The sequence below is a fragment of the Sclerotinia sclerotiorum genome, genomic scaffold (genome assembly GCF_000146945.2).
Source record: "Sclerotinia sclerotiorum 1980 UF-70 scaffold_4 genomic scaffold, whole genome shotgun sequence".
Classification (NCBI taxonomy): domain Eukaryota; kingdom Fungi; phylum Ascomycota; class Leotiomycetes; order Helotiales; family Sclerotiniaceae; genus Sclerotinia; species Sclerotinia sclerotiorum.
Window position 1 is genome coordinate 2,064,224 of NW_001820832.1, and position 22,114 is coordinate 2,086,337.

The window sequence follows — 22,114 nt, forward strand, 5'->3', positions numbered from 1 at the left end:
GTAAACCCGACAATCTGATCCAACAGTGAGTGAATCTATTGGATTCACGTATTCAACATGCTTTCGTAACATCATCCTGAACGGCCTTCCGGGCGCGCTCATAAAAACGCCATACTATGCTATATCATGCTATCCCTTGCAATACATTTGATATGGTATATGCATCAGCTCTTCCATACCAAAATTTTAAGCCCCTGCCCCACCTTCAGGTGCAGCTCTAACTTTATCCCCGCGTTTCCATAGCCTTTGTAGTCCCTTTTTGATTGAATTAGGCGTCTGTGGACTTTTCTCTGCCACCGGAATAGGTGCTTTTGTCTCGGGTGAATTCAAGCCTAGGATACTCAGCATGCTCAACCTTCTCTGTTTTTTCTTTCCAGCAAGACTAGGTTCAGGAACAGAGGAAGTAGGGGGCCATTCACCATCCCGCTTCCATCCGTGTACACAGCTTTGTATGACATCGGATAAATTGATAGGACAACTGGGTGTCAATGACTGTATAACAACTTTGTCGTATATGGTGCTATAAGCTTGGGGGTTAATGCTCGCTCTCATTGCATTGTCCGGTGGTAGAAGAGACTTAGCAATCGGGACCTCCGTGTCCCATCCTTCTGAATCCGAGAAGTCGTCTACAGCTTGATGGAGGTTTCCATTTGTATGGACCGGTGTATTTTCGATGCCACGAGGTTCTCGTCCGGTTGGTGGAGGGACACGGCGAGCACAAGTCCATGCATCGCGTCTTTCTACGTAACAATGTACCCCCGTATTCCATTCCATTTCCGCGGCAAGCTTCTTTTTATGTCGGCGTCTTCGAGCGTCTCGTCTTTGTTTAACCATTTGGCCTACACTATCAGGGCTGTCAAATCGGAAAGGGCTTTCCTTATCCGGAGAATTGATGTTGATGGGACCTTTAGGGGAAGTTGGATCCTCGCTCTCGCTCTCGCTAGGATCGCTTTCCCAGATATCTCTTTCTCGCCACTCCTCCTTGTATGTAGGGCTATCAATACTAGTATTCTGGGCATCGTCTAGAGAAGCGTTCTTGACCAATGCTTCCATTATATCGATAGGGTCACTTTCTTCTGCTGGCCAGACCCAATTCCAGTCCTCCTTCACGTTCTTCTCCAAGTATTGCCGAACAGCTTCTTTTTGCGTCGCCCTGTCCTTACTTGTTAGCTCAGCCTCGTAAATTGTCAAGGCATTTGGATGTGCCTTGACCCGAGCCATCTTCCGACGAGTTGTCTTGTTTCTGACGACATTCATTTCTTTATTTGGGATGGTGGCGGGATTCGCAATAGCGGTGTTGTCACTCAAGATTGGCGGATTTGTAGAGATAGAGGTTGTTGATGGCTGACAATGTTGTTGAGTATTAGGAGATATTGTAGTTTCTGTAGTAGTAGTTGTTGTAGGAGGCTGGTTTTCAGTCGCAGGGTTTATATTTTCAAGTGGTCGTACGATAGACATTGGTGGTGCGACTATTTGGGAAGCAAATATGATTAGAATATACCTTCCAAGAAGTATTCACATGATGTAAAGGGTAAAGATTTAACGGTTCGTCCTACCTGAATTGGTATTTTCCGCGTTTACTTTCCGTCCATCTTCACCTGCTGTTGCTGTATCAATAATCGATTTCGGCTCATTACCAACATCGGAACTTTTGTGTAAAGCAGTGTCTGATTGCGACGGATGATCCGTGGCTCTGAGCTCTTGTTCATTTAATGAAGAAACAGATAAATTATTCAATAACTGAGACGTCGATGATTCCAAATTCATCTTAGCTGCAGTGACTTCTATGGCTTCTTTAGTGTCCGTAGTGACTTCTAGTTCAGAAGTATCATGGCGAGTGTCGTATTTTGCTTCGTCCAATGTATCAACTGGATGATTTACCATGCCGGCAGATGTATCTTGAGACATAGCGCATCATTTAATAATAAATTTATAGGTATAATAAAAATATTGTATATATTATTGACTATTGTGGTCAAAGATGCCCGGATTTGGAGGGGATAAACAAGAATATTTGATAAGATTGAAGAACTTGTTTTTGATGACTAAGCACTAACACCAATAAATCTTCAATCGATCCCTGTGCTGATTTGCTTGGCATATCCGGGGAAGTTGTGAGAAAAACTTTCGGCAACTCAGGATATTTTATTTCCTTTTCAACATAACCTTCTATGTGTGTCTATCATATTTTTCCCAAAGAATATATCTAATACTCCTATTTGCCGCATCGGTAGTGCACACCAGATATCCACAAGAAATCTCATTTCATGTATGGTGGCGAGGAGCTTCAGCAGCATTAAGGTTACTTGGCTCCCGTCCTCAAGATATCTTGTCCTGTTCACAAAGCTTTAACCTTAACCTTGCGTGGTGTGGAAAGCGATATGCGACACATCCTCTTCCCATCCTAGGTAGGACTTGACTTTGCTTAAGAAAAACTATCTACAGGATCAATTATAATAAGTGTTATTCCAAATCATTATATGCTCGTGATTCGATGAGTTTATTTGTTTCAACATTTGGTTTTGTCATTTGGGATAAGGTGGATTTCAGGGAAGTCCTCAGTCACAAAGCCCAACTATCCTAGCAGTGGAATCTTTTTGCTCCTTGTTACCTTGTCATACAGGTTTGGAGCTACGAATCTGTGTTATCCTCAGCCTTTCAAGGTCGTGAGTGTTTGCCTTTGCCAGCTGTAAACATCCGGATTCATATGTGACCACATGATGTGAAATATGTGCCACGTGACAGGACGATGGTCCCTTGCATCTTCTACGCTGTTGGTACTCTCATCTTTCATCAACTACTACCTAAAGAAGGGCGATGCTTATATAAATGGCGACAAAGTTGTTCTTTGAATATGACCAAGTTTCTACGTAGGCTCAATGCCTCGTTTGCCAGCTAGTCTTTCTTCCGAGATTAATACCTCTCCCTCGTAAATTTCTATAGCTTCAAAGGCGGCGGTGAACGATACTGTATACCCAATTCGCATTGAGAGCAAATATAAGCGGCAACAATCGATCTTGAACCGTTGTTACCTTTCAACTTCATATCTCGCGTCTCCGCTGCCCCCAGATCATGCAAGCTTTTATTACTACTCCGCATGTTAATATTCTGTCGGATATCAAACCATCTATTACAAAGACACTTGCATAGCTGCGCGCAACTATTAAGAACCTTGCCCTTCTGCAGTTGGAGGCTTTTGAGAGTGGCTTGGTTGCGCGTTTTCAGATGATGCGTTTTATCCTGTTGGATCTGCGCAGAATCTTAAGGCGTGATTGGAATTATGTAGATCAGTCGAAGCTTTTGTTTGGTTAATTTGATAGATTGGGAAGAAGTGGTACCAGTGCCAACGCTTACTCGTCGGCAATGATAAAACTTTCACTTTCACGTGAAAGTTGGGTCACATGACTTCCCTCCTCACCACCCCAATATTTTGACATTATCTGGAGTACTCAGTACAGTGTCTCCATTTCTCCTTACATTATACTCATTTTAAATTCATTCCTCTTCGAGTCCCTCAATTTGTAGAGGCTTTCAAAGACATAAGAGGCACGACTGCTTCTCCAAGAACCCCCGCATGTATTTCCACGACCCATATTCAAATTGAAAGAAGGAAAGAGCAATATATGCTCTGGTCTAAGCATTTATATCAGTTTCAAACATAACTCCTGTCTCCGTGCATGTGTCAAATTCCTATAAGCCCCTTGTACTTACTGGCGGCTAGAGCATGTACTTCAACAGGTTCCGCTTCACAAAGGTACGTACAATGACCTCGAATCAACCACTATATTGCTGACGCACATGAATTAGAAATTCCTTCGACCTTCTCCTGCAGTCCTATTGTAGTGTTAGATCCCCTATATAATGCTCTTTGTATTCTCTAGAAACTACTAATATATCAGCACCAATACTTGCCATTTCAGCATCCCCTATCAATCTTATCGTCTTATCTCATCATCTATTTTATCTAAACACTCTATTCCATATCAGAATCCCTAATTTGCGCCCACTATAGCAAATATGAGGAGATCAGCTACCAGACTGGATGAACGCAGAGCTGAGCGCACAGCCACGAGCGAAAGAATTACTTCGGGACGTAATAGGGATAGAGACGATCATTACAGGGAAAAAGACGATCACTACAGGGAAAAGAGTCGAAGAGATGATAAGGAAAAATCCACCTCCAGCTCCAGCTCCAGCTCCAGCTCCAGCGCTAGACGTAGTGGCAGCAGCAGAACAGACGTAAATCCCATCCCAAAACCCAAACACGACGCTAAACTGGAATGGGTCGAAAAGCAAGCACGTCGCCGTGCCAAAGAGGAGAATGATTCGATAGATAACTGCGTGGATAGAATTCTTAGGGAACAGGAGAGGAATGAGGCAAAAAATAGACCTTTGTGGGATTGGTCGACACAGAGGATAAAAGATTGGTGCAAGAAGGAATCCGGGGGTGATGCTGATCGTGAGCGAAGGCTTTGGGACAGGTATAAGTGATGGTGGTGTATCGGTTTCATAATTTTTGTAAGGGGTGCATTTTGTTTTTTGTTTTTGTTTTTGTTTTTGGTGTAGTCTTGGTTTTTTTGCAGTTGGTGTAAGGTTGGGTGTATAGCTGCTGCGGAGCCTAGTGCTAGATATTAATATAAGATTGAGAGTCAGTATTGATATCTCGCTCAAATGTATCTATAATTAAGATGTCAATTCCATTCCGTCATATTATATTTTGTATGGTGATATAATTCTAGCTCAAAAATCGTACTGCTGTCTAAAGCGCTTCTTCTAACATATCTATTAGACTATGAGTTCTAGAGGCATAAAACATGTATTCTGCCCATAAATGATCGAGATTGATATGGAAATGGCCTCTCTAGAAATCGGTTCGCTCTCTTTTCTGTTATTAAATAAAGCCATTGAACTGCTAAGGGTGGAGATACTATGCTGCATAGCCTAGAATCCTGGCTTGTGAGCTCTTTCCCCTTTTTCATAGAAAGACGTGTGGAGAGCAGACAGCTAATTTTAAATTTCCCTCATTGAAACTTCCACACAGCTGTTCAGGTTCTCACTACTTAGTACATATCCTCTTCCAACTCGGTGTGAGACTGAAAACTTGCACTCTTATAAACGGAACAAATAGAAATAAATTACAGGCTATAGGACACCTCGATAGTATCATATCTACACCCCGGATCCGGATACACATGATTCATACCACAACCCATACCCATGAGATGTGAACATCATTTTGTTGCACATCTCATTGGGGTCACCCACGGTCAGTCCATATTATCGAGCGGGGTGCTGCAGGCCAAGCAATAGATATCTTAGATGGATTCTTCTAGGAATTAGATGCTATTGGGCATCAAACCTAGAGTAAGAAGAGCTTTTTTTTTCCACCCGGTCTCGAATGCGACCTCCTGCAGATGACAGCAGTCGTCACAGACTATTGAAAAACTCTGTCCTTGTAAGAAGGTAGCGAAAGTAGACAGCATGCAATTGTTGCATATCTAAGACGGCCTTGACCCAACCTTGCGCTGGCAAGATGATGTCTCCAGCCAATGTATCGACGGGATGCAGTTAGAAATTATGGTGCTTTGCAAGCAAAGAGAAACTAATATCCACAAATAGCGAAGGATAAGCATAATTAAACTCATGGTCGCAGGAAAGGTCTCTTAATCATCCTCATCTCAATCCTTCTTCTCCATCCCTGGCACAAAAGCAATTTATCGCTCGATAAACACCAGCTCAGGCATTCCAATCAATACTCATAAAAAAGAAATGTTGCATGTCTTGGAAGGCCGCCGACCTCAATATTACAAGGCTCGTTAAAATAAAGAAGGAAATGACACCAATGGTTCCACACGATTCGGATATCACATCACGGAAAGGAGGCCGGCTCGGGGGTCGCATTAATTTTGGATCAATAGTAACCATTGGCTAGCGTGGAGAAACTTTCGCTTATGGTCGGAATTGAGGTCGTGATGATGTGGCAGCATCAAGAGCGCCTGCAAAAGGCAATGAAGTTGGGCATGAGAGGATGACAGCAGGTTATTGATGAAGAAGCCGAGAAAGAGCGACGTCGATGAATTTTGATGTTGTTCGTGCGTCGCGTGTGGCTTGATTTTTGTGGCTGAGAAATCACATAGGTTTTACACTGTAGAATGGCGGCGACTCGTCGCTTCCAGAAGGCTGCGGGAGAGCGTTTGCTGCTGTGTGTACTATTGAAGAACACATAATAAAAGTAGGATCCTTCAAGAAGGAATGCAATCAAGAAAAGAGATTTTTATCGTGGAGTCTCATTCAATGTTGCCGAAATTTACGTTGTCCATATCGGCGACCATTCAACCTTATTCCTTCGCTCCGGAGAAACTTCCAAAAAAGGCTGATTCCGGGCATCAGCCGGATCTTTTGATACTAAAGACATCTCCTGTGAAGAAGTTTGACATTGATTGCTAGCAAGTAAAAATGGGATTTGTTGCACATCTGAAAAGGTCGGCGACCTGGTGGTTCCTTGCAAAGGATTGATGTCGCCGATAAGGGTAATATTAGTAAGAAGTTTTTATGGGGTTGAGTGAGACGAAACAACGCCAGGTGCTAAGTGGGGGCGAGCTACGGAGTAGATGAAAACGACTTGTGCTCAATTGGATGAGAAGACAACGTTTTGTTGCAAACCCGAAAAGGTCGGCGACCTGGAAAGTCCTCCTTTCTCCAAGTCTCTATCTTAAAGGTCGCCGGGTATCCACTTGTCAAAATAAAAGCTCATCTTTTGGCTCCACCCCAAACTTCACCCGTCAACGTCTCGAGTCAGGATTCTTCTGGGCATGGAGAATAAATGACAGAAGGCTGATTTAACAGAAAATTTTGTTGCATTTCTGATCGGCGATATGATGTTCCCACAGGCTGTGTCCGTTCAGCAATAGCCTTCCGATGAATGTCGAAGAAAGGACAATATCCAATGGTAAGATCTTACGAAAGCAAATGAGATCGAGACCGAAGTGGAGCTATGCAAGCTTTAAGGCGAATGATACTTCCCCCACTTCTCAGCGAGAGAACTTTTGTTGCATCTCTCAATCGGCGACCTGAAATGAAAGACGTGAGTAGCTCCACCTGGATCGAGTCGCTTTACGAGGGTAGTATCCCTCCAGACAAGGTAGTGATCGAGCCAGGGAGACCAGGAAGGCAATATCACAGCAAAAGCCCGACGACTAAGGGGAATAATAATAACAAGAGAACACATTTTGTTGCATACCTCAAAAGGCCGGCGACCTCACCATGTAGGGAAACTCGTCCTAAAGATCCACTTGAATGCTTCAACCCAAATGATTAGGTCTGAATTATGGTCACCGAGAAAAAGACGCTGAAATCCAGAAGCAAATCATCCTCCTTCATTACTGAAATATCACAAATTTGTTGTATATCTCAAAGGTCGCCGAACTTCTTTCTCTATTCCATTCAGATTCATTGGGCATGGAAAGTTCATGCTGCCCTTGCTAGTGGGGCTTCGCGGTTGCTGATGAGGTCTGCGTGGAGGCTTCATGAAATGAAGAAGAATTTTCCAAAGCACCAAGCGGAGTATCCACCCCATTTTCCTAAAAGCAAATTGTTGCACATCTCAAAAAGCCTGCGGCCTTCTCTAGTTTTATTCCTACACTCCTCTCTGCCACCTTTTTCCTATTTGTCTTCGAACTTTGTCGTATAGGATTTACAAGTGGGTCAAGTAGGTCTCTTCCGAGGCTAGAATTCACCATGAAGATGAAATGAGAAGATTTTGTTCCATGAAGATCTCTTTTTTGTGACGTCTTCCTTTCACGCGATTCGAGATAGGTGTGTATCTCCTGAAGAACCAGATCGTATATGTTATGTTATGTATTGAGTAATATGACAACGAATGCACGGCCATTCAATTGAGAAAATTCCAAGCCTCTTAGAGGAGACATGTATCCATGATAATATTCCAGGGCTCTTGCAAGGCTCTCTAGATTAGAGTTAGTTTATACTTTAAATCAACTTCAGATATCCACAATAGTACTTCCAGAACATCAGGTGCTGAGCACGTGAGAGCTCGGAGAAGAAATTCTTCTATGATCTTATGCCAAGTTCTATTTTACATTCGATATCTTTTATGTTGCATACATGGCTCACGGTCTAATACTTTGTATTTCTTTGAGGTCTTTTGACGGTTAGGACATAAAGTGATTGCTATGGTTTAGGGTCAAGGAATAGGGATTTCAAAATGTTAAAAGACTGTTTTCACAACAGGTAATTTTTTTATTCCCTGAACAACAATGAATTGTTGTTAGAGATATCTGAGGTATCATTTTGACGCTGTGGTTGTATCCATTTTTGGACTTCAAGTATTGTAGTGTTACGAGGTTTGCCGTCTAGATCACGTGGAATTGCTCTAGGCTCTCGAAGTAGGTTTATAACTAGGCGTCAAGCAGGGACTTGAAGTAATGACAATAATGATATGCAATTCGTAACTAATAGTAGAGTATACTAAATGATTGATCTTGAGCACGAAGCTCTATACAAAAGAAATCCATCTTGATTATATAGTCCTTCGTGCCTATGGTTAACTAGGAATCGTCGTTCCTGGGAACGAGCGTTCCTGGTTGTTCCTAGGAACGTTCGTTCCTCACCGTTCCATCACATGTTTTATGGTCATGTGACATACTAATCGTTTTGGACGTAACATGTAGAATTCGATTTAGTATAAATAAATTTAATGTGGAAAACGTTGAATAATTAAGTTAAAATCTGATTATAAATTTACCTAGTTTTCTATTCTTTTATTTATTTATTTTTTTTTATTTTCAAAGACTTATTATTACCAAAATTGAAAATTGTATTATAATTATTCTATATCGATGAAACCCCCGCCCTCTGTTACGACGGCTATCATCAAACGCCGCGTCACATGACTAACTTAGGGTAACGTGACCTTAAGTCACGTTACGGACCGCTGCGCGGTCCTGGCTAGCTATAGGCACGAAGGTCTATATAATTAAGATGGATTTCCTTTGTATAGAGCTTCGTGCTCAAGATCAATCATTTATTATACTCTACTATTAGTTACGAATTGCATATCATTATTTGTCATTACTTAAGTCCCTGCTTGACGCCTAGTTATAAACCACTTCGAGAGCCTAGAGCACTTCCACGTGATCTAGACGGCAAACCTCGTAACATTTTCTTTATAAAAATCAAATCAAATTCATTTTATAAATTTCTTATTATGATTATATTATTTAAAAAACAATAGAAATAAACTTCAAAACTTTGATTAGTATTTTGAATTTGAATGTATTTCTATTAGATCATAAAGTAAATAAGTTTTGATATAATAATACCACTTAACAAATGACTATAGTCTAATACTATAAACTGGATTTCAAAACCCTTCTTTTAACGGTCTATAAACGTCAAAATGTATCATTTGCCGCATTTATATTTCCATAAGTGGTCTTCATACCAATTCCAATTTAGCAATAGATATCGATTCCATCTATACTTCCTGTAGATTTTTTCTAATACAATGTGATGCTTCCCGTGTCATACAGCCGCGACCAGCTTCAGGAATTTGTTAATGATTTTCCAGCAATTGTAGCCACTCAAGCAAAGAATTTCGCAAATCTCAGAAAGTCACCAGCCATCTCTTGTCGCGTATGTATCTCTTACACACTGCTAGGCCCTTCCAATATGTTCCACGTCATATCATCACAACCCCCGTTCAAATAACCTCTTTTTGTTGGCTGCGGCCGCCCTCCCTTTTTGCTAGCCGAATCCTAGGCCTGCTTCCGGCAAATCAAAATATTTTTGTCATTTTTCTGCTGGGCCGGAATCTGAATATTGCTGAAAATCATATTTCTCGTACTTCAGAGCGTGGGGTTATCAAGAATTGTTGCAGCTCGAGACATTTTGGTGATGGGGAAGCCAGTGTATTTTAACTTTCTAACGGGTCTTTGATATCTGAAGCATGAGGATAAGGAACTTGAATTCAATCGGAGCCTCAGTAGGGCTGTCCGCCAGTTACTGCGACTTAGCTAATAAATGATGTCGCGTTGTTAGATTGAACCGCAGTGGACATTTGAGATGTGCAACATATGAAGACGCTACCTATGAAATGTTGAAACAAGTCCGTAGAATAGCGGAGACCGATATTAATAGGACCCACAGCTCTCAGGATATGTCTATCCTGGCTGTGTCAATATGAATGGATCAAGGACGGGCTAGTCAGAATATGCAATTTATCTTTCTATATTTCACGGAAGCACGTGAAAAGTTACCTCAACATTAATTCAAATACAAATCTCATTGATATCCTTGCTCTAAAAAAGTTGAACAAAAGTACAAGATTGTACCACGGTGCCTGTATCAATGTATTGTTCCACCTCGTTGCTTTCTCATCCCAGAAAAATTCAAATGATCATAAACAACTCAATTTTGCACGTCTCAAAAGGCCACCGACCTTCATCGGCATTTCATTATCGCACTCCTTCCACTACAGTACCTCCCTGTTTCAAAGTAAATATACGCTCGGCCCTTATAGCCATCATCTTACCTGCGATATGCAACAACTTCCTCCTTTTGTGAGCTAGTAAAGCTTAATCTATTGATTGTTGCATATCTCAAAAAGCCACCGGCCGATCTGATTCCTTTTTAATCGTAAAATAATGTATTCATAGATTAGCATTTCAATGACTCGGAGGCCGGTAAAATAACCTTTTACCGCTGTGTGGCTTACTCCCATTGGTCGACCGGGTGCTAAATCCTACATAGCAAGAAACTAAAAGCATCTGTTTTGTGAATTACTACCGACGAACAAAACGTCTTTTGACAGCGCTGCACATTTCATTGCACTTAGGGACTACAGAATGTGGGACTAGGTTTTTAGATGAGCGCAATGCAAGCCACGCTCCAGATTTTTCGCTTAATTATGAGCCCCTAGTTTTTGACTTTGTGATCTTCATCGCCCTTTCGGAGACCGAAGGTGAGATTATATCCGAGACATCCGATGCGACCTTTGCCATTTTTGAGTGCAAGATCTACGTTTTCGGGTCCCTCATGTTTTATTATGCGCTTATATCATGATTCATGATTCCGATGACAAATTAGTTCGTTGTTAGTGGTTGAATTGGGAATGTGGGAGCCGTCTACCTTTCCAAATGTGCAATATTAAGTCTACAGAAGTGCTGGGCTTCTTGTAAGAATTCTAGAACATAATGTTTAACTATTGAAATATTCTAAAAATTGAAATTTTTTATTTTCAATAATTTTTATTTAAAAGTAATAAATGTTTAAAACTATAAATTTTCTAAATTTGTTTTATATAATGTCACACTCAAGAATACTGGGTAAAGTATCTTGTATTAGAAAATACTAAGCTAAGGAGAAAAGAAGAAGGAAAACAAGAGTAGAGAGTTTTCCTATGATTAAATACAAACGGGGCATGCCACGTGACCCGGAGGTGTGAGGCGTCACATATAATAATTCTTTCAACTTTTCTTATATAAAAAAAGTAAATTTTTAAAACTTTTAATTTTTTTTTTAAATTTGAATATGTACAATTTCTAATCTAAAACAAAATAAAGTATCTTGTTGAATTTTTGATAAGTTTCAATTGGTTCATTTTATATAGATATGAATTTTGTTAAATTATCCAAATTTTTGATAAAGATAATTAGCATCCAAAAAGATGAAAATTCATCAATTTTGATATGATTTGTCTTAGTGTGCGGTGAGTAGTATTCAAAATTCTTATTAAGCTAATAGGCCCCAAGACGGAGTTGTGGAAAAATATGATTATGAGAAGCTCTATGGAAGTCGAATTAAAACTTTCTCATTCTCTTGAATCTGCGTGCGTGTAAGACAGACTCATTACTTATCTTCTTTAAACTCGTTTGACTCGCGCATATATACACTGTTTTCCTAGATCTTCAGGGCAAATGACGCACACACATCTGCTTTCCCTAAACTTACAGGGTCATCAGGACTGAGTAGAATTCATTTTGGTTCAGATGTCTGAACAATTGCCAAGCTTTGCGACCATCGTCCAGACCGGCCGACCGTACGACCGCTGCCATACTTATATCGCTTTGTATTTATACACCTCATCTTTTGCGTTGTCATATTAGATCACAGTAGCCGTATATTAGCGAATTTCGTATGATGGCTACCGAATTTGGAGAAGTCCCGGCCTTCTAAGATGTGCAATATTTGAATTTTGTGGCAAGTATGTAATTACGCTCTTGAATACGATGAAATCAATGGAGTGTGGACAAAAAGATGACTATTTGACTAAAGGATCTGCCCTTATTGCCTACTCAGAAATCCGCAGTGGCACGGGTTATCGTGAAAACTTCTCTAGGACAGCACTACTAGGATTGGACTATCCTAGGTAGTAAGTTTACTTGCTTCCCACTTTCTCAATTGAAAGTAATTTATTTATTTTCTACTTTGGTTGCAAGATCTTCATTTATTTTCGATCTTCATTCAATCGTAATTCCAATTATATCTTCTATTATTCTACACGTTTTCCACACGTTGCGGAAGGAAACCAATTTTAGATACGGCTTTTCTATCTTAATGTTCGCCTTTACCATGAAATATCGTTCCTCTTTATTTCACACGTGCGTAGTAGAATAAATGTTCCTTTTTCTATTTTCAATTTTCAATTTTTCATTGCTGATTGTTGTTACTTTGTTGTTTCTTCACGGAAGAGATCCTTCTTGTTCAGTTCTACCATCCATTCTACAACAATTTACGCTTTTAGAACCATGCTCATGGAGCCTGCAGTTAGTTACCAGCTCTAGATTTATCTTCCTGCCAAATTCCATCTTTACTCGTCAGTCCACTGAATATACTCCATTTTCCTCTGCGTATAACTAACAATGTCTATTATACGCTCCAAACTGGCTTCCGCCCGTTTTCATCTTTCTTGTCCCAATTCACCCCAATTCCTCACTTCGTTGTTCAAAAAGTAAGCTCTTCTTTGAACGGAGTCGGAATTTCTTCCGAAACATCAAATAGTACTCATAATGTGCTCTTCGTGCTAATTTCCTTTGTCTCCCTCCTTTCATTATCGAGTAGCCTCGGCATCGATTTCTTTCTCCCTCAGTAATCACCCACTCCTCGGCCTCCTGAGCTTCAGTCACTCAATTCCGCATTCAAATTTCCAAGCTCTTCCACCACCGCATCCATTATTCCGTCGCCGGCTCTTTGATTGGACTATTTACGAGCTTGCATCACTAACCTCCTCATTAAAGCAGCAAATATCTAAAACTTCTTTGTTCTTTTATTTCCGAGCGTTCCTGATGACAATTTAAGCGCATGTAAAAGCAGCAAGTCTCTGCTCGTTCTTTGTGTGTCTTCCAAGCTTATGAAGTTAGACGTCAGATGAGGTAATCAGGCGAGGTATACGGACGAGGTGATTGGAACGTGATGGGTGCGTTTGAGGAATCAGGGGAAGGAGAATGTTCTTTGTTGACGACGAGATTGGTTTAGATGAGATGAGATTACGTAGATGTGGCTTTCTTACTGATTACTTTGAGAGAGGGTCGGAGTTCGGGCAACGTGTCGGTGTGCGGTCGGGGTTATTTGGGATGGGAGATAGATGGGATGGAAGTGGGTTTAGTGATGGATTTGAAGTGATTAGTTGTTCTTTATTTGACAAGGTCAGTGATGGAATCAAAGATGAGAAAGCTTTCGGAGTCCGGCTCGGTGGGATGAAAAGTATGAAAGGATTAGATGATAAACAATGCTTTGAAGGCGGACTGCATCAATTGATCATACTACAAATTTTGAAGTCACAATTTACCAAAACCGGCGGAAGTGATGCAGTTCAAAAGCAGTAGTAGCAAGACTATTCCAACACCATCAAAGCAGGAAGAATCCATCAAGAAAGTTTTCCATAGGTTTAGCTCATTATGCCTTAGACCTCGGAGCACACCGATAGAGCTGTTTGTTTGCTTAGCTAATTAGCGTGTACAGTCTCATATCTATTAAGGTATATCCTCGAGATCAGTACGTCTCAGGCTTTGTTTGATTAACGATTTCTCATATATATATTTTCTAACAAAATCATTGTCTTATTAAGGTCGAAGATAATCTACCCACAAGGATAGGACTAACAGCGATTATTTCTAGCTAGATTTTGAGGATAACGTGATCTGTTCCGCGTCGTTCTGCAGTCCAGTCATCGGGATCTGCTTCGCAGCATGACCACATAAACCTTTCATGGTATGCATGTTCTTAAATGTAATGCCAAGGACCATTCTTTGGTTTGATGCTGCTTTCAACAAGCTGTTAACTTGAATAATATGACAACTATACATATTTAGATCAGTATTGTGCATGCATCCAGTAGAAAGGATGCCGTGTGTACATGTATCTTACATGCGACCTACAGAGCCTACCACTGTTGCTTGATACATCAAACATCTTTCCACATGTGTTGAATTCACAAATCGCAAAACGAGATATTAAAACCTTGCTCGCAGCTACATCGATTAGACCAAGATGAGATTCCATAGCATTTTCGTCGAGCTCGATCTCTATTGATGTGTGATAGGGTATTACGTGGCGTAGTTTGACGGAAGCCTTCTTTCCACATTCGTGGCGGATGGAATCATTCTCTTCAATAATCTTAGTGAGCATCTCTTGCAGTTTTACCTGCGACAGGCCGAGTATTTCATCTTTGGCCGAGGAGGAATGTGAAGGTGTTGGGTTACTTGAGACTAGAAAGAGCATCAGATTGAATTGATTTTCTAGCTGAGCAGTTAAGCTGCGAGTATATATTGAAAAAAAATGAAGGAATAGGTTAGGTATTCGGCCTTCGGAATTAAAGTGCTTTGAAATCAAAATATTGAAAGCAAACAAACAGTATACCAAAAAGGAAAGAATGAATTAAAAGTTGAGTTTTGTTTGCTCCTTATATGCATATGTACTATATATGCATATGCTGCCAAGATCCCAGGAGGTCAACAGAAGGGCTTTGATTGCTCTATGACACCCGCAACCCAAATGTTAACATCTATTATGGTTAGTAGTTGTTTTTTGGAAGAAGATTTTAGAATTCTTACTATCTTTTGAGGCTCTTTTCTCCCTAGGTATGGTGGACAAATAATACTAAACTTACTAACCGAGCCAATGTGAACCTGCTACCTTTATGGAATAATATTTCCCCGAAGACGAGGAAACATCATCTTGGGATTTCAAGACAGATTGCTTTAAGATGGTATAGATCGATATTATTTACAAGTCACTTTCCGTTTTCACTTATAATATTTACCACTAACCATATGGACACTTCGTGGTAACCATACATTGATTTCTTGGTGACAGTAATTGTCCAAAATGCTTGGATGACTTCCATCGATAGTATACTGTCATCATGCTTGAGACTTTACTGATCTGAGAGAGCTGTTGGTACTTATATATGATAACAGGACCAAGGAAATCTACGCAATATTTAACCTTCCAGTCCGTCTTAAAGGCATCTTGGAGTTTTGCTGCCATTCAACACATCCACAATTTTGAATATTCTGAGAATTCGAAATGAAACTTCTCAAGTTAAGTCTAGTATTTTATTTTTTGATTATTTTTAATAATTTTTGTTAAAAGATTATTTAAGATTTTCAAGATTTTCAAATTGGTATATAAATCCTATATAAATTGAAAATTGTAATTTCAATTTTAAATATTTTAGTTAATAAAATTATGAAAAATCTAATATCTTGTTACGAGGTTTGCCGTCTAGATCATGTGGAAGTGCTCTAGGCTCTTGAGGTGGTTTATAACTAGGCGTCAAACAGGGACTTAAGTAAGGGCAATAATGATATGCAATTCGTAACTAATAGTAGAGTATACTAAATGATTGATCTTGAGCACGAAGCTCTACACAAAGGAAACCATCCTGATTATATAGACCTTCGTCCTCCATTGGATCTCTTGGGTCCTGAGAGTTTGTGGACCTTCGATTCGTATGGACCTACGATTCGTATGGACCTACGATTCGTATCCCTGAATATGCAGGGTCCATCACGTGACTTGGATCAGACTATATGTCTGTGCTTGCTGAAGGTGGGGAGACTCTACGAACCGATTACCATACAAAATTGTATGCGAATCGGTTTGCTTTTCCACGGGGTCTAAGCTCATATGGACAGGTTGACTGTTACTACGTAACATTAAACTATTAAGAATCTAATAATCTAGAGTCTATTATATTATTAGAACAAGTTCTTGAATTGTGATCAATCTTTCCACATTTACTATAATATCGATTAATAAATGATTCTGTTACGAGGTTTGCCGTCTAGATCACGTGGAAGTGCTCTAGGCTCTCGAGGTGGTTTATAACTAGACGTCAAGCAGAGACTTAAAGTAATGACAATAATGCAATTCGTAACTAATAGTAGAGTATACTAAATGATTGATCTTGAGCACGAAGCTCTATACAAAAGAAATCCATCTTGATTATATAGTCCTTCGTGCCTATGGTTAACTAGGAATCGTCGTTCCTGATTGTTCCTAGGAACGTTCGTTCCTCACCGTTCCATCACATGTTTTATGGTCATGTGACATACTAATCGTTTTGGACGTAACACGAACCTTAGGCAGCCGCTGCCTTTAGTACAGTATCGTTACAATTTGCTCTTTCTTTGTTAATTAATATATTTATCAAAATACTTTAATTATTCTAAACCTATCTCATTATTTGTCCATCTATTAGAAATAGATTTAATAACCTAATCCACAGGAAAATCGGTTTCGGTATATCAATTGAAAAGATGAACTTGTCCTTGAACTATCAAAAATGAAGATATAGTTTCACCCTCTTCATTACCATATATAATTGCCATAACCCATTCTCAATTGCCTGATTGTATTGCCTTACTTCTGCCATTTCGTTCAGAACTAGTTACAATTATTCCAGGGCATATTATACCCATCATAAAGCCAGTTTCATCGAAGTTGTAGAAATCGCAATCTTGAATACTGTATTTCGCCTATATATTCGATACCAATCCTGTGACGCCTCACACCTCCGGGTCACGTGGCATGCCCCGTTTGTATTTAATCATAGGTGTGACGGAAATCCCTGCTTTCCTCCCACCTTTATTATATAAGAAACCTCAGGTACATTAACCATGTCCACACATGATACGATTACTCGAGATTAGTATGCGATTTAGGTGACCTGAGGATCAGATCCGGACAAGTACTCGGTATCAATGGTTATCGGTAAAGTAAGATCATTGGAGGAATAAATATGACTTCTTTTTGCCTAGCCATTGCGGCTAGGCCATTCATTTGTGTATATATAGAGTAGCTATCCCCATCTACAGGTGCTCTTCACCTGTAGATTCTAAGTTAAATACAATTGCTGGTCTATAAACACCCTTTTGGTCACAATAGGAAAACTCTCTACTCTTGTTTTCCTTCTTCTTTTCTCCTTAGCTTAGTATTTTCTAATACAAGATACTTTACCCAGTATTCTTGAGTGTGACAAATCCAAACCACTCTTCAATAAATTTAAAATCTTCACAAAAAGCTTTTTGAAAGTTATAAATATAATTAAAACATATCTTTAATTTTATACAACACTTTACAAATCGATAAACCTAGAGCTTTCCAACTTTCTTCGTATTTCTTGATTCGAGAATATAATTCGTTATATTTTCTACATTATTTAATTTAGATACAAATCCTCTTTCTGTTAAAAGGAATGACCTCACACAGGGAATAGTGGGAAGCTGATAGGGCAGAGCTGAGGTAATATTGGTCTAGTAGGTTAATCTCTCTTCTAAGTTCTACGGAAGTGCGAAGCTCTCTTACAGAGAGCTTCTCAATCTAGTCCTAATAGGACTAGTGCCCTGTGCACGTGCTACGCAGGAACCATTCACTTTAACACTTTCATCTATATCGATAATATACTGAATAAACATCTCTTCTTCTTTTTCAATCAAATTAAGATTATTTGCTCGAGTTTCCATTCTGTGAATTCGACCGTCCATTCTATCTCGTAATGTAGTTCGAGGGACTTTGTAGATTTTCGCAGTCTTCCCAACTGGAAGATTTTTTGATTTTTGAATAGCTTCAATAGCTAAGATTATTCTGGCCTCTTTTGATTGTATTTCCATAATAATTCGTTGAAATATCGTGTCTTGAAATTGAATGATAAAAGATATTGAAAAAGTGGCGACTCGCTGATAAACCACGTTATAGGAAAAACTTATAATATAAATTCTACTTCCTTATACTTTACACCTCACTTAAAAAAAGTATAAAAATCTATCAAAAAAGTATACAAATTTCTTCATTCTATCCTATCCTATCCTATCTTATACACCTATCGTATAATCAATTAATCAATCAATCATACTATTCCCCCCCCCACAAACAATGCTACCTACCATACAACAAACAAACATACATACATACATACACACACAACCAAACTGTGCAGAATACCGCCTTTCCTCCTATTCCAATCCATACAATCCAGTTTAATCCAATCCAATCCCATAAACGATCTTCAAGAAAAAGAAAAGAACAAAACGCCACAACCATGTATCATCCATCCCATCCCAACCCATCCAGTCCAATCCCATAGATCATGCCCATCATAAAAAAAAAGAAAGGAAGGAAAGAAAAAAAGCTCAAAAAACTCTCTCAATGAAAAATTCTATTCTACGCCTTCCCAATCCATCCCATACCATCCCATCGTTAACATAACATAACATTGAATCCCAAGCCAGCCAAACCAAACCCAACCAACCAAACCATTCCATGCCGTTTTGCCATGTTGTGAGTACGAAAAGAAAAAAGTAAAATAAGAAGAGCAAGCGCGCGCAATTTTTCCATCCAAAAAATTCTTTCATCCCTTATCGTGACAGACATTGATGTGATATGAAACAAGAACAAAAATGAAATAATTGCCACCAAAATATGTGAACATGGGAATAATTCTTAAACCCATACATGCTAATACAAGTAAAACGCCAAACGTATGCCATATGCCACACGCCGTGTCATATTTTTATCTCTTTCTCCAATTTCGTACCTCGTGCTTTGGAATTCCCAAATGTGTCTGTAAAATATTTGTTCAAGAATGGAAATGTCAAGGTGCCGTTTCAACCGCGGTATTCTGTATCGGATAGGAAGAAGGCATTATTGGTACCGAAGGTAAATCGTCGTTCAATCTCTTGGGTGGTGAAATGTTCAACACGCGATACAACAAACTTTTCTTCTTTCCATCCGCTCGTTTGTAAGAACATTGTGGAAGTCCTCCTGTGTGTCCACCACGATGACCTATTGTTCTACCACCGCTTGGAAGACGTCTCATTGCCGCTCCGAGTTCACTTCGATGATCCCAGGATGGAGAACCTTCACCACTCTTTCGTTCAAGTTCTTCTTCCCATCCATAAATATCAGTGCTCGTACCACTGGTACAGGAACTAATGCTAGCAGCTGAGCTAGAATAGATGCTACTGGCAGAAGAACATGCAATGCTTGTATCGGTTGTGAAGGTATCGTCGTGAGATCGATCATCCATAATTGTCCTCGGAGATGAATCAGTCGTTGCTAGACTTGTCGTCGATGCGCGAGCTGATGAATGTGCTGATATCCAAGTGCCATTATCTTCCTCGAAATCAAAATCCACGTCAACTTCGGTATCTGTAATTGTCATTTCTGATGATTTCCTCGGCTCATCTTCTTCAGGCACCTTTGCTGGGATATAAAATGGCAAGCCTGCAACCTGCATCATTTTCGCATGAACATTTTCCTTCTCATTTAAATATGACCCCAATTTCGCGGCCACATCATCCCCTCCAACACCTCTACTCATATTCCTACCCTCTTCTGTAATCCCCCAAGATTTAATAATTTTGTGAGACCTAGAAGACCCAAATGAAACTCCCTTTTCGTCGTTGTGAACATGTGTTGACGCCATAGCTGTAACGAGTGAAGGCCGACGTCCAGAAATATCTACTGCTGAACCAGGATACGCGACCATGGGTGTTGATACTCCTTCAGTTGCTTTCAGCGTTTCATCGACGCGAGACTGTGATGTCTCATTTGTCAAGATTGAGGCATCTATGGGATTTTCCATAGGCCCATTCATCGGGTAAGGAATGTTAGAAAAAGCATCGGAAAGTGATGACGAGGCCTCTTCCCGTCATGGTTGACTACCACTGTGATCATCGCTGCCGCTGCCGGGGCGCGAATTGCTTGTCGATCCATGGGTAGATCGACTTTTCTTGAAACCGAGTTTGGCACCCATCTTCTTCCAACTAACACTTCCTTCACGAGAATGACGTGGACTTGGATCAGGCGAGTCGCTTACAAAACCAGTATCTGAAGTTGGAGGAGTGGTCGGCGGGGTTATTGGCTCTAGGGAAGACGGTGATTCGGTGTCATCCGTAAGACTTTCGGATTCGACAGAGGAAGTTCCTGAAGATCCGGAGATAAATGTTGATAAGCGAGCAGAAGTTGCACGACCTAATGCAGCAGTAAGATGTGAATGTTGAGATGAACGCTGTGATGGAAGATTATGGGAATGAAAAACCTTATCCCCACTGGGAGGTGGGCTTTCTCTTCTCGCGCGTGATAGACCAGGCGACAAGGCTCGTTCGTCCAAGGATTCAGTCATCGCAGTGTCACCAAATGACTCACTCGAGACCCAAGGACTAGATTCTGAAGCACGTGACGGAGGAACTATCGAGTTCAAGAATGGAACTAGTACGGATTCATCCATCAACTCATATATGATTTTGACGGCTTGATCCAACTCCCTTGGGTCCGGTGCATCATATGCATTTGGTAAATCCAATAATCGATCCCTAACATCGGAAGGTAAATTCACTTCTCGTGGTCCATTTGGCGTAATGTATGCATCCAACAATTTTCGCCATAACATTCGTACATATTCGCAATCTTGATCGGTGGGAGATAATGGTGAATATGGATCCCTACCATATGTCGTGTGGTAATGATTTTTATATCGCGTAGCATCCATCGTAAATTCTAAAGTTTCCAGACAATGATTTTGTGACAGGTATGCCATGAAAGCGCTTAACGTCCATGGTGGTGGTGCAACATTCGATAAGACCTCTTGTAATGTTGGTCGCCGTGGGCAATAAGGACCGGTCATTGAATGACTTAAAGGCTTCGAGCATGATGGCAGGAATTCCCCTGACGACATGAAGCCTTCGTCGTCGGCGTCGCAGTCGGAAAGGACGGAGGAACAACGCGGTGAGGATTTCCTAGAATACGTTTGGACGTATAATGGTGGAGGCTTTCTTATTTTCGATTTTCTCATGGCGCTTCGAAGATATCTCATCGATAACTATTCGTGATGTGTATACCCCTTTATGCTCCCACTGCTGGTGACGGTCGACGAATTTAATATTCCACTTATTCTATCTCGTAGATTTGATCGGGTGAAGAAGAGAAAAGTAAGTTGCTATCGTGTGCCGCTCATTTGTCAGAAACAAATTAAGTCAAGTACGTCGTGTCAAAAACGGTGTTTGCTGCAAGGCACAGTAACTCAATTCGATGAACCCCGCGTGGAATCAAAAGCTAATCTTAATCTCGTGAGATGCAGGTTTCCGCAGAGTACCGAATTATGACCAGGTACTTATCCCAAACACGCCAACAAATCAAACAAGTGTGCTGGATCACAAAATGGATAACTGCAGACGGTGGTGGCAATTGATATTCTGCTGGAAACGGGTCTCCGAAGCTCGGAAATGTTGTGTCTCGAAGTCAGAAACAAGGTCGCAATGGGAGGAGGCTGAATGAAACTGTGATTTTTCCTTTTGCTTCTTCGTAATGCGATGGTATGGTAATACAAATGTGACCTTTCTATAATTCAGATCAGGCTGAGGCTTTGAAAATCTAGGAATAGATTGTGTTCTTTTTGTTCGTCCAAGTCGTGCGTTAGAGAGAGTGGATGAAGTCTAAGCCAAAGCCAAACTTCGAATATTAGAAGACAGTACATTAAACAGCCAAGTAGAATCCAGTAGTAAGTACAGTCGCTGTAGTTGGAAGCTTGATTGATTGAAAACTTGATCACAGATGGAGAACGACTATGAGATTATCAGGTCAAACAAATCTA

At 40.3% G+C, this 22,114-nt stretch overlaps 6 protein-coding genes across 6 annotated transcripts; 1 reads left to right on the plus strand and 5 right to left on the minus strand.

The window, feature by feature from the left end:
• Nucleotides 1-186: 186 nt before the first annotated feature.
• On the minus strand, nt 187-1,908 carry SS1G_03876 (hypothetical protein; the record flags this gene model as incomplete). The annotated part of the gene is made up of 2 exons (XM_001595736.1): nt 187-1,469; nt 1,557-1,908. The coding sequence occupies 2 exons, from the start codon at nt 1,906-1,908 to the stop codon at nt 187-189; spliced, it is 1,635 nt and encodes a 544-aa protein (XP_001595786.1).
• A 2,109-nt stretch (nt 1,909-4,017) lies between these two features.
• SS1G_03877 (predicted protein) lies at nt 4,018-4,491 on the plus strand (the record flags this gene model as incomplete). Its single annotated transcript, XM_001595737.1, has 1 exon — nt 4,018-4,491. The coding sequence occupies one exon, from the start codon at nt 4,018-4,020 to the stop codon at nt 4,489-4,491; it is 474 nt and encodes a 157-aa protein (XP_001595787.1).
• Nucleotides 4,492-6,307: 1,816 nt separating this feature from the next.
• SS1G_03878 (predicted protein) lies at nt 6,308-7,228 on the minus strand (the record flags this gene model as incomplete). The annotated part of the gene is made up of 3 exons (XM_001595738.1): nt 6,308-6,491; nt 6,962-7,111; nt 7,164-7,228. 3 exons carry the CDS (start codon nt 7,226-7,228, stop codon nt 6,308-6,310), a joined length of 399 nt encoding a protein of 132 aa, XP_001595788.1.
• A 3,697-nt stretch (nt 7,229-10,925) lies between these two features.
• Nucleotides 10,926-11,021, minus strand: SS1G_03879 (predicted protein; the record flags this gene model as incomplete). The annotated part of the gene is made up of 1 exon (XM_001595739.1): nt 10,926-11,021. The coding sequence occupies one exon, from the start codon at nt 11,019-11,021 to the stop codon at nt 10,926-10,928; it is 96 nt and encodes a 31-aa protein (XP_001595789.1).
• Nucleotides 11,022-14,132: 3,111 nt separating this feature from the next.
• SS1G_03880 (predicted protein) lies at nt 14,133-15,488 on the minus strand (the record flags this gene model as incomplete). Its single annotated transcript, XM_001595740.1, has 5 exons — nt 14,133-14,299; nt 14,397-14,773; nt 15,128-15,216; nt 15,281-15,392; nt 15,466-15,488. 5 exons carry the CDS (start codon nt 15,486-15,488, stop codon nt 14,133-14,135), a joined length of 768 nt encoding a protein of 255 aa, XP_001595790.1.
• Nucleotides 15,489-19,114: 3,626 nt separating this feature from the next.
• SS1G_03881 (hypothetical protein) lies at nt 19,115-21,316 on the minus strand (the record flags this gene model as incomplete). Its single annotated transcript, XM_001595741.1, has 2 exons — nt 19,115-20,059; nt 20,294-21,316. The coding sequence occupies 2 exons, from the start codon at nt 21,314-21,316 to the stop codon at nt 19,115-19,117; spliced, it is 1,968 nt and encodes a 655-aa protein (XP_001595791.1).
• Nucleotides 21,317-22,114: the final 798 nt, after the last annotated feature.